General features: G+C 36.0%; 1 protein-coding gene across 15 annotated transcripts in view; it reads right to left on the reverse strand.

The window, feature by feature from the left end:
* LOC124421600 (disks large homolog 4) overlaps nucleotides 1-18792 on the reverse strand; it is a 266482-nt gene that overhangs the window by 50019 nt on the left and 197671 nt on the right. For 14 of the 15 annotated variants that reach the window (XR_006941703.1, XM_046956970.1, XM_046956969.1 and 11 more), the window contains 3 exons: nucleotides 17214-17426; nucleotides 14867-15020; nucleotides 13068-13203 (listed from right to left, as the gene is read on the reverse strand). Coding sequence is in view for 14 of the 15 variants with exons in the window: in XM_046956970.1 (XP_046812926.1) it covers nucleotides 13068-13203; nucleotides 14867-15020; nucleotides 17214-17426 (503 nt within the window). In the remaining variant the exon portion in view is untranslated. The remainder of the gene's footprint in view (nucleotides 1-13067; nucleotides 13204-14866; nucleotides 15021-17213; nucleotides 17427-18792) is intronic. The other variant, XM_046956963.1, reaches the window with a different exon arrangement.

Genomic DNA, 18792 nt, shown 5'->3' on the forward strand with positions numbered 1-18792 from the left:
CGCGATATTACCCTTCACCCTATCCCCCTCTCAACCCCCATGTCCCCTGATTTTAACGGTGAACGATCATCAAGAAGAAGAAATAAATAGGGAAAGGAGAAAGGAGAAAGGAAAAGAAAAATACAAGGAAAACGTAAATAAACGTCAAACCAGTTAGATGACCCCATCGACAAAAACGATGTTAGTAGTATCCTCGTGTAGTTACGATCGAGATACTCGCATAAATCCTTAGTGACGTTTATTACCGTATCTCGATGCTAAACGAGGTACCATGCTGAAAGCGTTATATACGCTAATGAGCAATCAATTTCTAACTATCACACCCGGTATTTATGTCGCGAGGATCCGATGAATCAGAGTAAAGACTGTGTGACTCAATAGTATTGTAACGTTCTCTACAATCTAAATGGGAAATACTGTCGCAATTTTTGCGTCCTTCTTTCTTGAAAAAAAAAGAAAAAGAAAAAAGAACAAGATTTTTTTTTTTATATGTATATATATATATATATGAAGAAAGTAAATTTTTTCACTTGACATTTTTTATTTTTCACTTGACGTTTTTTTTATTTTTTATTTCTTTTACGTCTCCCTCTTTATTTCTTTCGCACCAACATTACATTCACATGTTCGTTTGTTTATTTATTTTCTTTCTTTCTTCCTTCCGTTCTTTTCTTTTTTTTTCTTTTTTTTTTCCTTTTTTTTTTTTTTAAGAACAATTCTTAATAATTATTTTCAGTCTAAGAATTTACTCAATTCCCATTTATTTTTGGCATATTATCGCCAAAAATAAATGGGAATTGCTATTTAAAGAGAATTTCATATCCTCGGCAAGACATCTTTTATGGAACATTAGCCTCGGCCGATCCTCGTGATAAATCCTAAGAAACGGAAGGCACCCTAGGTTAATATCACGCTATTTTCTATCCATGCGTCTTCCCGTTCTCTCTTTCTCTCTCTCTCTCTCTCTCTCTCTTTCTATTTGTCTCTGTCTATTTTTTTCTTTCTTTCTCCTCTAATCTATTTGAATGGACAGAAATTTCGTAGCAAACTCAAACTATTTCCGACAAACAACATCTTCGACGGGGAGGACAACAGAATGAATTCTCTCTCTCTCTTTCTCTCTCTCTCTCTTTCTCTCTCTCTCTCTTTCTCTCTCTCTCTCTTTCTCTCTCTCTCTCTCTCTTTCTCTCTCTCTCTCTTTCTCTCTCTCTCTTTCTCTTTCTTTCTCTTTATTCAAGAGAATGAGGAAGAGGAGATACTGATTCGCAGTGAATTCAACCGTAAGTGGAGAACCCTCCTTTTCTGGACGCGTCGAGAGGATTCGTTATCCTAATTCTGTATCTCCTTCCCCCCGCCTTTCCTCTTCTCATGCCCTTTGGAAAATTTGGCGACGAGAAACTTTGCTAAAAATAAACGAATCGTCGTCGTTGTCGTCGTCGTTGTCGTCGGCGAGATTTCATTTGGAAAGTCAACGAACCTTATAGAAATGAGATACTTGTAATCATCGTTAATGATCAATTAGTACGATACTAGTGTACAAATAATATTATAAAATAAAGAAAAAAAAAAAAAAAGAAAGAAGAATAGTCGATATCGAGGTTTATCAATTATCGATAAAAGATAAGAATTTAAATTGAAAAGTAATATTTTCGAGAAAAAGATAGATAGATAGATAGAGATAAAGAGAGAAAGAGAAAGAGTCGTTAGCATATCCGAAGTACAGGGAACAAGCGTGTTCTTACTCGATTAATAAACTAACTTCGTTATCTTTAATTCAAGGAGCGAAACGATAATGAAATAAACGTCATTATTTTCAACAACGTAAGAAGAAAGATCGAACTCGTTTAACAGACGAATGAAACGAATAACGAAGTAGGGATCCGTCGTCATGGTGGTTCGCTTGATGTTAACAGTTAGAATTTTCTAAGGAAATAATGCTAGAAAGTTTAGTTAATCGTTCAGGTATCTATTAACCATGAGATGGTTGGATGGATCTCGCGTAAGGTTAATTCTTCGTTGAATTCAAGGAAAGACCTAAGGAAACTATCGTCTAATGTCGTTTCGTTAGATTATTTTCGAACGTAAAGGTATATATATATATATATATATATATATATATATATATATAGCCTTAGATATAAGGGGATTATCTCAGAAGAGAAATTAACGAACGAGAATGATCGTGAGTTAGGTATATAATTTTCCTTCTTTCATAGTTTAACGATGAAAATATAAAGGACGAGGATGATCTTAAGAAAACTAACTTCTCGTCGATATTGGATTCGTGTCGTTTAAACGGCCATAGAAAGTAACGAAGTAAGGAAGCAGATACACGCGGTTATTATTTCAAGAATCTTTAGCTATATCTTTTGTTAGAAAATATATAGATAGGTAGATCTATCCAACGTTCATTATAAAATAAAGTATAGTTACGTAGACGTCGTATTAACGCAGAAAAGATCTAACGGATAACGTCGAGAAATGACGTCGTTTCTTCTCTCTCTATTTTTTGTTTTTTCTTTTTCTTTTCTTTTTTTTTTTTACGTTCGCTTTTATAAAACTACTTAACAACTGAGGATCGATAGGTTTCTAAAAGGATGTAATAATGCACGTAATGCACGTAAAATTCGTGCGAACGTAAAGATTCATCGCGAATATTTTCTTCTTTCTTTTTTTCTTACCCCCCTCCTCCGGCCCCTACCCCCCGATAAAATAAGATTTCATCAATGATACATAAACTAACGGATTATGATTTATAACGAGATAAGAGGAAATATGATTTATCGATTTTCAAAGACGATAAAAGAATATCTCTTCTATTATAGATATGTATTCATAATCGAAATTAAAATGATATCAAAATGTTTAATATTTTTTTCCTCAGATTTGTCCTTGACTATGATACGAGTATGTTGCATGAAATAAAATGAAAGTGGATTGCAAGCATGCATTTCGATGGGTGTGAAAAAGTTTTGGATTAGCAGACGGCTCGGTTCATGATTTAATTGCAACTACGTCCTCCTGTTCGTTGGACCGAACGAATACCGAGGAAAGAGAGAAAAGAAAGTAAGAAAGGAAGAAAGAAAGGGACGAAAGAGAAAAGTGAAAGAGACAAATGGAATAGGACCGAAATAAAATTCTCCTGGCAATGTCATAAAAGAAAAGAAAACTCTTTCTTGTCTCAGTGGTTTATTAACCTCTGATTAAACTCTTATCGCGAAGAAAAACGATTAAACGACATTTTCACAGCAGACGAGTCGTAAAATAGACTTTCTTTTTATTTTTTCTTTCGTTCTCTCTCCTTCTCTCTCTCACTCTCTCTCTTTTCCAATCTTTCTTTTTCTTTTTCTTTTTTTTTCTTTTTATTTTTTTAATCTTTTTTATCTTTTTTCTTCACGAACGATTTCGATGGACGAAAGGATCCTTTCGAAATGGTTGAAAAGGCGAGAGCGTGCAACTCGGGCTAAGTTAATTGGATCTTCGAGTTCATCTTTCTCGCTTCTCTTATACTCTCTCTCTCTCTCTCTCTCTCTCTCTCTCTCTCTCTCTCTCTCTCTCTCTCTCTCTCTCTTCCTCACCCATTTCTTCCCTTCTTTTTTTTTTGATTTTCGACGACACGTTGCATTCCACCTACCAAGTATTCTATCTCCGTTTATTTTTCTCTCTCTCTCTCTCTCTCTTTTCTTGCTTCCCTAGTCGTCTCTATCTTTTCATGCTGTAACAGAGTTTTACGATCGAGTCGATTCGCTCGTTAAAGAGGATAACTCGCAAAGCTTTTCGGTGCCTTCGCCGATGGTCCCCTTGGAAAATGTTTTTTCGGTTGGAAGATTAAATCGTTCGTGCGGATTGCGTCGGACGAATAAATGCTCGGAAATGAGGAAACAAAGATAACGTTTGACGTTTAACGTTGAGTTTCGTCCTTTAATTAAATCCTAAACGTATACAATATCATTAAACGAACGTTTTGATTTTAACTCGTCGATTCTTTAAAATGACAAATTATTAATGAAACCTATTTACGAACGAGAGTTACGATCTTTGATAATTTTTCAAAACTTTCGTTCTATTTCTTTGAATAATTAATGAATCGTATTTCATACAAACCGATTTACAACGTAATAATTCTTCACAATTCTCTTGTGTGTTTCGTATTATATATCACTTTCTTTTCTTTATTTCTATACTTCATCACGATCTCGATATAACTTTCAGTGGTTAATAAAGTGGCCGTCAGTACGTAACACGTTAACGGACGAACTTTGACCCTGTCGGCACGATGAGAGAATCCACGCGAACTCTACGCACCGTAAAAGTAACCGCGTTACACTCGGAAATACATTTAATGTTTCTCTCGTATATACGCATGTATATATATACATATAAACGTACGTATATATACAGAGAGAAAGATACGATGTGCTCGTATTTAGAAGCTGTAAATCAGTCGAACGAACTACGAGGAAGTCGATAAATCAAATTCTTCTTTCGTATGATCCTCCAATCTCTCCTTGATATAAATTCGATCTACGGATATAAACGAATCGTATGAAAAGATCGAATCGATAGATATGACTTTTATTTATTTATTTTTTTTTTTTTTTTCTTCATCTTCTTCTTCCTTCTACAATTTATTTTATACGACGCGTATTTTATTTTATCTCGGGAGGTTAAGCGTGTTGTGTCTCGAGTCAAAATCGATCGATAGTACCAACCTCGTACTTACTTACTTACAACCACTTTTGTTGTTTCGCATGAAATATGCAAGATACGAAGTTGCTATCTTTGCGGGTTTACAAGAGAAGGAAAGAGAGAGAGAGAGAGAGAGAGAGAGAGAGAGAGAGAGAAAAGAAAAGAAAAGAGGGAAAAAAAAAAAGAAGTTTCGATTCAAGGCGAACGAAGAAGCGTTCGTTTATTTTAACCGAGAGATTCGACAGTAGTTTCCTAATGTATTTTTTTTAGAAAAGCCGTGCACTTACTCGTCCTAATTGAAATCCATTTAATCGAAAATAAAATAATTCTTTCTTACCGATCATCTTTCTATTTATTTTTTTCTTCTATTCATTTTCTCTCTTATTACCACTACTGAACTTTCTTCGCTTCGAGAATTAACATGTGATATCTAAAAGCTATGAAAAGAGGCATAGAAATATAGAGAAAGAAAAAGAAAGAAAGAGTGGAAACGAGAGAGAGAGAGTGATAGAGAAAGAGAGAAATAGAGAAGAAAAAGTCTGATAAATTATGGTAATAATATTCTACAACGAGTGGCCCATAAAATTCTTCGTTGGCTACGCAACAACAAACTTGTTTACTAGCGATCTGAATAGAAACGGTACTCTTCTTTCTCCTTTAATTCATTTCCGACACACGATCGACATAAGTAACTTAGTACATGCGTCTATACAAGAGAGGACAGTCATACACAGAATATTGTATATACGTGCATCTATCTCTTTCTCTCTCTGTGTTATATACATCTACGTAGTATATCCGTTTGAACGCGTATCTTCCTTCGTGCCTTCCCCCTCTCCCCCCTCTCACACTTCTCTCTACCTGATCCTCTCCTCTCTCTCCTCCTCTCTCCCTTACTACTACTGGCATCATCGAGATCAATATTTCGTATGAGGCAAACACCGTTGCCTGCAGCACCTTTATGAAGAGAAACGATAAATCTTGATCTCGATGTACCATGGATATCGACGAACACGGCTCCGACCACGTTAAACGCTTTGTCACAATTTATATCGAAGATACGATGTTCTCCTATCTTCTCTATGTTCCATAATCGAACAAGATTATACGCGATAGTTTGTGAAAATGTTTTCTTCGATATATTTCTTTTCTTTCTTTCGTCGTTTTCTTTCCCTTCAATGGTCCAGCTCTATATTATGTATTCAAGTATAGATTTAATATTGTAATATACAAAGAGAAGAGAAAAGATGATGAAATTTCAAATACAATATTTAATTATGATAATAATAATAACAATAATCATAATAGTAATAATAATAATAATAATAATAATAATAATAATAATAATAGTAATTATATGAGGTGTGGGGGAGAGGGTGTGCGATGGTACGCGCGAATATGACTACCTTTCTTTATTTCGAATGAAAACCCATCGCTTTCACTTTCCATCTTGAGATTGGATAAATGATAAGAAAATACACTTGTACGGCACAAAAGTTCAAAGTCACCGATGTTGCTATCCAGACGGTTTGTAAGAGACTAAACTCTAACGGGCAATGTCACGCCTTACTACCAACTTACCAACCAATACACTCCCTCTCCCTACCCAACATTTCTTTCTTTCTTTCTCTCTCTCTCTCTCTCTCTCTCTCTCTCTCTCTCTCTCTCTCTCTCTCTCTCTCTCTCTCTCTCTCTCTCTCTCTCTTGATATATATATCGTAAAAAAATTGAGCGTACGATGTCTTAATGAATAATTTATGACTAATCTTTTTTCCTTTTTTCTTTTATTTTTTTTATCGTTATACATAAAAACGAATCTCGATGAATGTATATTAAGAATTTTAAAGAGAGAGAGAGAGAGAGAGAGAGAGAGAGAGAGAGAGAGAAATATACATATCAATTCATTTTGACTTGAAATAATAATCTATTAGAAATATTTGAATAAATTTATATGAAATTTCAACAATGATCTAGAACGAGATCCCATTTTGTTAATATCGAGCAAAATCAGCAATATTCAGAGGCGAGAGAAGAGCTGACATAAGTTATATTCTAAATCTGTCGTTTGCAAAACGGAGGTTAAACGAGGTGACCGTCACCAACAGCATCACACCAGCATCAGCAGTAAAGCCATCGGCTTCTTCGGACGTCGTGTGGTCCCTTGCCGGATACCCTTTCAGCTACGACGTTGGCGTCGCAACGCCGATGGCAGGATGGCTGACCTAGCGATATATCCTCTCTTCATCCCACCCTCCTCTTTCTCATTCTCTCTTCCCTCTTTTCATAGAACCGAATTCTACCGCAAAGGGAGCCTTATTGGCTAGGATTCGATGCTCCTAATATTCTCTTCCCTTCGGGATCTTAACTAATGACTCAGCGAATATCTTACGAAGATTCTATCCCTCGATAATTCAGAATGTTATCTTCGTATTGTCATTTGAACTCTTATCGATCGAAAACGATAGTAATCATGATCTTCGGGTTGATTAGTTGGTTGCTTGGGTTGAGTTAGATTGGGTTGGGTGGGACATATTCAATTAGATTTGATCGACGTGAATGAAATATTTAACTACCGTACCTCGTTTGTCCTCGAATTCGTTCAAATTTTATCATACGATAAATTATTCTTCTTTCAAATGATATACCTATCTTTATTATAATACACAAGAAAAAATTATGTTTATATCTTTTATTAGAAGTTGTAAGTAAGTAAGTACGCAGACGTTCGAGGAACAGGTAGGTGGGGCTCGTCGTTAGAGGTGAATTACTAAAGGACCCGTTGTATATTACAATACAATCGGTAACAATACGTGTCTCGTCGTTTCCTATGCAATAACGTCTAAGGTACTACTCTCTCTCTCTCTCTCTCTCTCTCTCTCTCTCTCTCTTATTCTGAATAGATCGCAATTTCTGGCTCAGCGAATTGGTACATTATACAACGTGATCGCGAAATTGATCCTGTATATCTTGAATGAAACAAACCGTCCAGAATGGATTCCTTTGGAAATTCGACGCCAAGACGTATTTTTATTTTACTTTAAGATCGGTTGAACGAAAAAGTCGAGTCGAATTAGAATTTCAATTGTTTAGATTCTCTCTCACGTTAAACGAAGCACAATTTTCTCGTATATTATATCGCGGCTATTTATAGTAGACATTTAATATCAAATTCCACTAGCCGATCTTGAATCCCTTATGGCCGATCATAAACGTATAGTTCAACGAATAGAAAACGATTGGGGTAATATCGGTTGGTCTCGTACGGCCGCTTAATACGTGCCCCAAATGCAACGCTAGCAGCAATGCACAACAACAAGAAACTGAATTTCATCGTGTTAGCGTAAACGTTCACGTCGATGCAACAAAATTCTAATCCCATAGGAAAACCTGCTACTGGGGATCCCCTCCTTTTTCATCCTCCTCCTCCTCCTCCTCCTCTTTCTCCTCCCTTTTACCCCTTCGCCCTCCTCTCATCCCGTTCTCGTTTTCTTCGTCCCATCTCAACCGTGTCGCCATTTTACTACTACAGCATCCTAGCGGAGCTCGTATTTTTAGCCGGATGTTGGAACAAATTTAATTTCTCCTGGCCCTGAAATGAAAGAGGAAGAGCGAAGGGTAAAGGAAGGAAGGGGGAAAGTGAGGTATAGAAGAGAAGGAAAGAGATAGTCGAAGGTGGGTGAACAGGATGTGAGGGGTGCGAGGGAGTGAAACCTCTCGCAGGAGGAAAAGTCCTGGGAACAATGGAATGAACCCCGGTGTCCTGCTGTCTAGGAAGAAAATGAAAAAGGATAAAAATGCATACGGCCTTTCTATTCCGTGAGTCCTCCGGAAAATCTCGACTTCGTTCAACTCGTCTGTATAATACAGAATCATTTCACGGCCGGAATAAGCCATTATTCTTCGATGCGAAACTACTTCTCAGTATCCTTTACTTCTTTACTTTACTTTACTTTACTTTCTTTTTTCTCTTCTCCATAAATGTTGGAAATCGGCTTTGATGATTCGTAATAAAACAAGTGTCTTTCTTTCTTTATATATTATTTCAATCGCGGTAACGAGATAAAAGATTTTCATTTAAGAGAATAAATAAACGTATTCACGTTTAATAATTATCGCATATAACCATTGTATTTTCATATATTTTACTTCAACGTTATTCTTTTAATACAAAAAAGAAAAAAAAAAAAAAAAAAAAAAAAAAAAAGAGAGGAAAAAGAAAAAGAAAAAGAAAAAAGTAAAAGAAATATTAAGCGCAAAGTATACCTTCCTATTTTCAAACGGAATATTTCGATGAAATTCGATGGTATTCAAAAGTAAGAAAATTTTTATTTTCGTTTTCTCATTGAACTACTACGTCCAATTTACTATTGTTCGTGTTAGCCAACGATTCTCCTGTGGCTTTCATCATCGTACAGTAGACATCTCTAGGCGGACAGACAGACGGAAGAGAATGAAAAAAAAGAGAGAGAGAGAGAGAGAGAGAGAGAGAGAGAAAGAGAGAGAGAGAAATTAAATTAGTCTTGCTTCGTACGAGGGCAGATTACAATGGGCCGGATGAAGGGTCTCAAAATTAGTGCCGTAGTACTCTTATTTTCGTCGCCTAACGATATTTATCCCATGTCCCTTTTTTTTTTTTATGTACTGTTCTAAAATATTAATCAGACTTTCTCACTATCGTTATTTTATTTATAAAGAGAGAGAGAGAGAGAGAGAGAGAGAGAGAGAGGGAGGGAGGGAGGAAAAGAAAAAATATGCAGAGACATATAAAAAGACACATTGAAAATATGAACATTGAAAATTTTCTTTCTCTTTTTATCTCTCTCTCTCTCTCTCTCTCTCTTTCTTTATTACATTCTCTGAAATTGTAGGGATATTCCAAAAAAAAAAAAAAAAAAAAAAGAAAAAGAAAAAACAAAAACAAAAATTAACGAACAGAATATAAAGAGAATAAAACAGAGGCTGAAAGTTTAATGACGGGGCATGAGATAAATGCAAAATACATGGGATAGGTTGAAAGTTGCAAATTTAACATTATCTATCTTTATAATAAGAAAACGAGGAAACGGTACGATTCTATGAGATACTGCGAAATTACGTAAGCGAAAACGTCGAGACCGAACGATAGTTAAACAGCAACAGAGGTAGTACCGACACGCTCGTGACCTGAGTTAGCTCTGACCCTGGCCCGCATCCGAGAAGTGTATATACGAATAATATATATATATATATGTACGTATATAAACACAAACAAACGTGTCTCTATGTATACTCACTACGACGATACGCATTCGTGTTTACGCGTACGTACGTTTACATAGACCCCCATCTATACTACACGCTGATGTCTTCCATTCTTATGTTTTTGTTTTGAGAAACTTTTAGTATATTTTTTTTTTTCGTTCCCTTTTTCTTTTTCTTTTTCTTTTTTTTTTCTTCCCTAAAGACTCGTAAGAAAAAGATAATTAATTACTCGTAAAGTAATCGATCAATATGTATAAAGATTTTTAAACGTATACATTCGAACATGCATATATACATACAAATACATCCTAAATACTACAAGAAAAATTTGAAAAATATTTATTTAAGGGCTACTATAGAATATATTTCGTTATCTTTTATAATTTATATAACGTAAATGCACTCGCATAAATGGTTTCCATACTTTTGTATTTATATGATTTGATTGATGAATGAAAGAGCATTGAAAAATTTTGAATATTATAAAAGATAAAGATTTTCATGAGAGAAAATTTTCTCTTTTATTTGTATCTTACATATCTACATATATAATTACGTATCACGTGTCAAAGTAAATTCTTTATATAGAAATAATTTACGTTTAATCATCAGGCATTACGGTTTTCTAATCCTTCGTAATATCTGTGAAGGATTCGAGGTGTAACCTGAGCTATTAACCCCACTCATAAATTTGGAATACACCTGAGTTCCATAATTGAAAGCCATTTAAGATCCAAGGGTTACGTATCGTAATAAGCAATTGGAAAATTTTTTTACAATTTTGATAAATCCGTCAAGAGTTACGAGATATAAATTTTCTGCGGGAATTTAACGACGTGTCGAGAAGTTTAACGATGCGCGTCAATTTTGAGAGAGACGGAGAGCGAGAGAGAGAGAGAGAGAGAGAGAGAGAGAGAGAATTGAAATATCACGAAACTAACTATAATAAAACTGAAATAAACGAAAAGCCGATATTATCGAATAAACGACAAATAAATTTAAGTACTCAATTCTTATTAATTTTTCTACTCGTGATTACTTGCATCTAACTCCATAGAATTTTAGTTATTCACTCAATAAAATCCGATTAAAGACTTTAACGTTACTTGCGATCTTGAATTTGTAAAAGCAATTCTCGTTGGGCCTGCGCTCTACTACCAACGATGAGTTAAAACTTTTGCAATTCCGTGCAAAGTTCCGTGCGTGAAAGGATCAGAGCTGGCAATCACTCGAGAGTTTACGAGTTTCACGGGGATATTTCAGGAGGACGGAAGGACCGTCGTCCAAAGGTTATCCTATGGCTAGTTTAAGGTTGTCCCAAAAGATTACGAACGAGATTTAACGAGAACGACTACTAAATAATTACCCTAATTTTCCTTTAAACTTTTTCACCGGTTGCTCCGGTATCTCCGAAAGAAAAGAAAAAGAAAAAGAAAAAGAAAAAGTATAAAAGAAGAGGAAAAGAAATGGAAAGATGGGAGGAAAAGAGGGAAGGCGGGAGAGAGAGAGGGGGACGGGAGGGAGGGTGAGTGAGTCGAAGACGGTACAGGAGTAAATTACACTGATGGGAATAATGGTTCCGGCTAATTTACGAGGGGGAGAAATTAAAGTTTTCTTCTTTTTTTCTTTTTCTTTTTCTTCTTTCTTTTATTTTTTTTTCTTTTTTCTTTTTTTTTTTTTTTTTTTTTTTCTTTCTTTTCCTTTGCGTTGCATTTAGGTTGATGCTCGAGTACCGTAATAACTCATCGTTTTCTTCTCTAAAGCTTCAGTTGGCTACCCATCCACTTTCAAAGCATTTTCTACGACTGTAACTTTTCTCTTTCTCGTTTCCCTCTCGTTGTAGAACTCGCCAAATCCCTTCCGGCGAAGGTGGAATCTTTGAAAAGGTAAAGGGAGAGTAAGGTAAGGTCGCAAAACTTTAAAGATTTCAAGAGGGAGTACCGATATAGATAGTCGACTGAACGCTACTAGATGAAGGTGGGAGGTAGGAAATGAAGAGGAAGGATGCAAGGATGCTGGGATAGTAGGATGGAAGGGTGAAAGGATGGAGAAGGCAAGGAAGGAAGGAAGGAAGGATTAATTGCACTTTCGACTATTCCAATCCCGCCGGAACTTGCTATTAAGAGTTACTATGAATGGAATATTTCATTATTTGTGGTTCGCGAATCTTCTCAACAGCTGCTAGCTCTCAGATGTAGTTCCTTGTCTTTAATAGAAGCCTGTAGATGACGACGACGACGACGACGACGACGACGATTTCGTCCCTAAACTTTCATGAGTTGCTCAGAAATACTCGATGAATGGATTTCTAAACTTCGTGAGTACATACTCCTTTTGGATTACAATTTAACGAAGTAGAAATCACGAAAGGTACTCGGACATATCTAAAAGGTTCTAATTCGTGGATAAGTACGTAAAAGCGATACTCTCATTCGTGGAACGTTTATAGAGAGGATACTATGAGGTCAGCATCGATCGGTGGGTCAATAGAAGGGACCAATGAGGGATGATGGTACATCTACCTTCCGTACATTACACAACGCGTTCTCAATCGATCCATCCTGTCGAGCAAACCAATTCGATAAGTTCCCGATACATTGGAAATTAACTCTCGCACGGCTCTCGACACACGTTCTACTTCCGTTTTATGATCTCTGGAAAAGGGGATATATTCGTAGAGGATATGTCTAGGATTTTGACATTTTTGATGTTTCCAATCGTAAAAAAATATATGGCAATTTTAACGTTCTCGAATGTTATCGTCTTTCTACGATCACGCTCTCTTCTTGCATAATTAATTTTTCCCTGACATTATTAACACGAACTAACTACTAGAGCTCCTATCTTTCACTCGCACGAGCTAAAGTATAAATTTTGATATCATTAACGAGAAAGAGAGAGAGAGAGAGAAGAAGAAAAATATGCTCTGTTAAGCAACATACAACTCGTATTTATCAGAGACATCATAAACGAACATAAGCAATGATGACCGAGCAAAATTGCTATGTAGACCGACGTGTCAATGAACAGAATAAAGAGGATATTTATATTCCGTCCAATTTGATAAAGGATACATTTTGTAGGAATGATATGCGGTATTATCGTTAACTAAGAAAATAAATTCATAGTGAACTCACCGAGAGACGTCCTCCTGTGAAACGGCGCGAGGCGTCGCGACGCCGTGAAGCGCTAAAGACGACGCATGACGAGATTCTTGCGTATACGGTAGCGTTGAATTATTTTCCAACGCTGACACTGCCCCATTTTGCTTACCTGTTAAAGATAAAATATTCACAGAGATAAGAGAGATTAATTGACGAATAAAAAGAGAGAAAGAGAGAGAGACGATCTATCCGATTAACAGAACTTCGTTTTTTTGTTTTTTTTTTTTTATCTTCTCGATAATGTTTTTAATCGAGCTTTCTTTGAATTACTCAATTGGATGAGTTTACTGTCACAAAAAGTGAATCCAGAAAGCTCTAAAGCGGCCGTAATTAATAAATACGACGGAAAGCCCGGCATAGGTCGAAAAGCAAAAGAAAAAGAGAAGAAGAGGAACCCGAGTGATTTTATCGAGTGTTCTATCGCTCGTAAAACTTCTCATATAAAGAGGAATTAAAAGTAGTAGAACCGCTGTGGTATCCGATTAAAGTCGACAAAAACGACCCACTCGAAAGACATCATTGAAGCTTTTTGTTATCCTCTTCACCTCTACCACCACCACTACCAGCTTTTTATTCGCGATATACGAGAGAACGCACCAACGCTTTAACGTTCCGTCAGGTCAAAAAAGGAATAATAAAAAGTTCGACGTGTTTGCTCGCTCTCATGAAAGAAAAAGATAGAAAGAGAGAGAGAGAGAGAGAGAGAGAGAGAGAAAGCATTGGACCATCAAAAAGCAAGAGCATCGACGATAAAATTTTCGTTACCTCCGTCTCGCAAAACGAGACGAAAGGCGAACGACTTGCTCGACCTCTTCTTCTCATCACCCTCCGCCCCCTCATTTTCTCTATCCATGAAATTTAGCACGTCCTCCGGCCGTTTCTACAAAGATTAAGGCAAATATTCGGATAATCTTGCTTGAAGGCGAGAGCACCGATCCTCCTCCTTAACCTCCTCATCTCTCTTTCTCCTTTCTCTACTGTCTTGCTACTTCCACGTCGTTGTTTTAAAGGAGCAATTTGAATTCAGCCACGATAAACCCACACTTCTCTCTCTCTCTCTCTCTCTCTCTCTCTCTCTCTCTATCTGTCTGTCCGTCTGTCTGTCTCTCTCTCTCTCTCTCTCTCTCTTTGGTGTCTCTCCGAACGTCTTATTCTTCCTCTCTGTCCTTTCCAGCTCTATCCTTTCTGTCACAAGTCCTGAACTAAGGACCAGTAGAAGGAGTCGAAGAAACGCATTCTCGGCTCAAGATGACTCAAGACGAGAGAGTTTACGAGGCTGCTTTATGAAGACGATGAATAAGTTACGTTTACGTCCGATCACGGGACTCAAGATAGAAAGAGGGTGTATATCCCTCTCTGAAAATATCCACGGATCAAAAATTCATTTTTATCATTTCCTCGCATACCTCTCCTTTACTGATACTTCTCTCTCTCTCTCTTTCTTTTCTTGTTTATCCATAGAAGAAGAGAGACGTTTGGGATGTTATGCTCCTCATTTAAATTTCAATACTATACTCGTCGTATCTTTTTCTACTTCTTTAACTTCTACGTTTTCTTCTTTCGAGAGAAAGAGAGGGGGGAGGGGAAAGAAATAGACGTCTTAAAAATGTCTATGTTGAATATGACAAAGATATCGTATCGTAGAATAAAGATGATTCAATTTAGAAAAGTGCATGAGACATTTCCCCCTCCCACTTTCTCACTCGTTATCGTGTATCATTTTAAAAATAATAATTTAGTTCGTTTAACGCGCGAACAAACGTTATACTCACGTGGTTGTGGTGATACCGAACGATCCGAAGCCGGTGGCGGTGGAGGTAAGGTGCCTTCGGGTTTAGCCACCAAAAGTACTACACGATCCTGAGTTGCCTTCAATGTTGCCACAGCTTCCTCGTGCGTAACATTCTCGAGGTTCTTGTCACCCTGCTGAAATCAATAGAATAATCTTAAATATATTCGATCTATCTATATGTATATATATATATATATATATATATATATATATATATATATATATACATATATATCGATCTTATTTTATTATTAAACTTCCTATTTCCTAATGATAATTAACACGTTGAATGCTCGCTTTAATATTACATGACTGATAACACAGCGTCAACTTGAATCTTTTATTATACGATAGATATGATTTGTAAAATTTTATCTACAACGAATACATTGAAATTTTATAATCGTGTTTTAATGAATTTATCTTACTGGCATATTTAATTCGTCCATTGTTAGTATTGAAAAATTAATAAATATTGATATTTATTATATAATTAGATATTTCTACTAATTTTAGCTTAGCCAATTCGTGATATTCATGATTTCTTCCATGATATTCAACGTTTTAATTAAATAACGAAAAAAAAAAAGAAAAAAAAAAAAAAAGAAAGAAAAAAATATAATGCAAAATTAAAATGTACCATTTAATTGAAATGATACAACTAGTTTTTATCCGATTATGATATTATAGTGATAAGAAGGTAAGACAAATGGTGGTTCCTTCCTCTTCATTTTCTTCGTTGAGTAGTCGAATGTAATTATAGAAGAGCGATTGTTGTGCCACATGGGAAAAAGCTACGGGTCGGAAAGTTTTGGTAACACTGTCGCGAACATCTGACGAACTTTCAACGGACACGGAGCAAGCTTAGTGGCACGTAATCATGCGCAAAGTTAAATCGACTTCAGAATCTACCACTTGGACCTCTTGTATATATATTTATATGTGTATATATATATATATATATACATATACATACACATATATACACGTGTACTTATATAATACATGTATATGTATATGTATATAACACGTTTGCTAGGTTTTTCGTTCGATGAGACGGCCACAGAACGTCGATCTAGTACGTACCAACGGTTAATTAAGATTCCGTGGATGCTTTGATAACGTACAAAGTAATTCATAGTTCGTAAAGAAAGTTACCCATACCACTTTAGACGACGTTGGATATCGAACGATCGATATCATCAATTACGTGTACTATAGATTTATATGAATTTGAACAACAAGATCTAACGATAACAACAACAACAACAACAACAACAACGAGAGAAAAGAGAAAAGAACAAAAACAAAAGCAAAGAAAGAAAGAAAAAGAGAAAAAAACTAATAAAAAAAAAAAAAAAAAAAAAAAAAAAAAAGAAAAGAAAAAAAAAGAAAGAAAGAAAAAAGGAGGTAAAGAACGTGGTAGATTGCCGCTTAAAGCGAGCTTTACATTTTTCCTATGGTCATAAATCAAGGGAACAGTGGTGCCGGTCGCTTTAATCGCCGCTTTTTCTTCGTCGATTCGGAAGTGAAGACCGTAAACGAGGGAAAAGAAAAAGGAGATTGAAGAGAAAAACGGGGTAGAAAAGAAAGAGGAGGCAGGAGCGCTGAAGCGAAAGATCGTAGGAAGTTTCGAAATGATGAGAGACTCGCATCCACCGAGGCAAAATGGAGATGATGGTGGTGCTAGTGATGGGGAATTAACGAAAGAAGGAACTCTTCGTTATATATAGGTAGATCTATATATATATATATATATGTATACACACACACACACACATATATGTGTGTATACACACATACACACACATATCATTGAGGGAGAGGAGCTATCAATTATCTACTCGGACGAGCTTCGGACCGCCCTAATCTATTTTTCTCATCTGCACTTAACCGGCCATTCCATTGGTAGTTCTATCGCGAAAATCTAGAAAAGTGTGGTGCTAGTAGTAGCCCCTGCCCTTTTAGAATGAAAAATGATCACGACTTCATTTTTCTAAAAGGGACCGACTCGTCCAGAAGTAAGTACATAGATATTATAGCGCTATATCTACACAGCTACTATTCTCTTTTACGGGAAAACGTAATATGAAATTCTTGGGATTTCTTGCGAAAAAAGAAAAAAGAAAAAAAAAAAAAAAAAAAAAAAGGAAGAGAATGAAAAAATAAAATAAAATCGTTTTTATATGAAACGTCTTTTTTTTTTTGGTCCCTCGACGTATATCGTATATATTTACTTACCTGTACTGTGTATATTTGTACGTTCATAACTTTATCCGATACGATGGAATTTAAATGTAAGAGAAAACGTAAACGTGTATATTTACCATGGCATTTCTAACTGCTACCAATTTGTCGCCAACAACGAGACGACCATCGACCTGTGCAGCTCCACCTTCCATGATCTTCGTAACGTATATCCCATTGTCACCGGGTATATGCTGATTGCCAATACCACCGGCGATACTAAAGCCAAGACCTTTATTGCCTTTGATCAATTCGATTTCGATCAGCTGCGTGTGTCTCCGTCGGCGAACATACTACGAAAGAGAGAAAACGAAAACATAAAAAAATAAAAAGAAATAAAAATATACAAGAAAATATTTAAAATGTGTTAGGAACATGCAATTACATCGAGTTGCAACGAAAGGACAATTCATTTCTTTTTCTCCCTTTTTTTTTATTTTTCTTTTTTTTTTTTTTTCCTTTTCCATCGTTTTCCTTTTTATTGTTTAGTTAACCGTGCTCTTTTTCCGTTTCTCGTTTTGAACGACGTCGTTCGATTCTTTTTTCATTTTTTCCTTTTTCTTTCTCTCTTTTCCTTTTTTTTTTTTTTTTTCGTCGTTTTTTTTCCTCTTTCTTTTTTCCACGTTTTCGTTCATATGCATGTAACTTCTCTCGCCATCGGAAATAAAAAAGTTCACGTAGGAAAATTAATTACAGGAATTCCATTTTATTTTTCAACCGACTATCGATTCCCGTCCACAAATTCCTCCCCCTCCCCTTCCCCCTCCCCTCCCCCTGCCCCACGTTTTCCGCCTCCTTTCAATGACGTTCGCGAAACGAATTCGCGAGAACGATCACGAACGCGAAATAAAGCGTGACGATCGTCGGAATGGTCCCAGGATATGAGAATTAACGTGCAATTTTCTTTTCCCTTCCTTCCCATTCTCCTTTTATTTCATTTCTTTTTTTCCTCTCTTTCTTTCTTTTTTTTCTTTTTTTCATTTTTTATTTCTTATTTTTTACTTTTTATTTTTTATTCTCAGCTTGAACCGCGATAATTTATCCGCGTAATTAAACGTCACGTTCGATGTCAGATGCAGGTACACAACGGTACGAAAGTATTTTCCCCTCTCTCTCTCTCTCTCTCTCTCTCTCTCTCTCTCTCTCTCTCTCTCTCTCTCTCTCTCTTTCTCGCGTGATAATTATATAAATAAAACATATACGACATTAATAATAGCTTAACTGCGAAAATAATTTACTTGAAAATTTCGATCGTTAAAAGTACGACGTAAATCTATATAGTTTCGATTTTTATTTAGTAAAGAGAGACGATACTTCTACCTTTTGAACGTTTCATAAACAAAAGTTCGTAGTACAAGATCGTTATCTCCTCACCCATAAATACGTTTTTCATTTTCTTTCTTTTCTTTAACGAAAACGATCGTGAAGTTTTCCAACAACTTTTCGAAAACGAGAAAGAAAAAAGATAACTTGCACGGGCCCTATATCTATTTGTCATAAGGATTTCCCGAATATTTCCTCTCTCTCTCTCTCTCTCTCTCTCTCTCTCTCTCTCTCTTTTTCTCTCTCCCTCCTTTTTTTCCTTTCATCTTTAAAAAGTTCTGAAGCGACGATCGTTTACCTGCTCTCAAAGATTCCTTCTCCCATTTAGTCTTAAGA

The sequence above is a fragment of the Vespa crabro genome, chromosome 2 (assembly GCF_910589235.1).
Source record: "Vespa crabro chromosome 2, iyVesCrab1.2, whole genome shotgun sequence".
Classification (NCBI taxonomy): domain Eukaryota; kingdom Metazoa; phylum Arthropoda; class Insecta; order Hymenoptera; family Vespidae; genus Vespa; species Vespa crabro.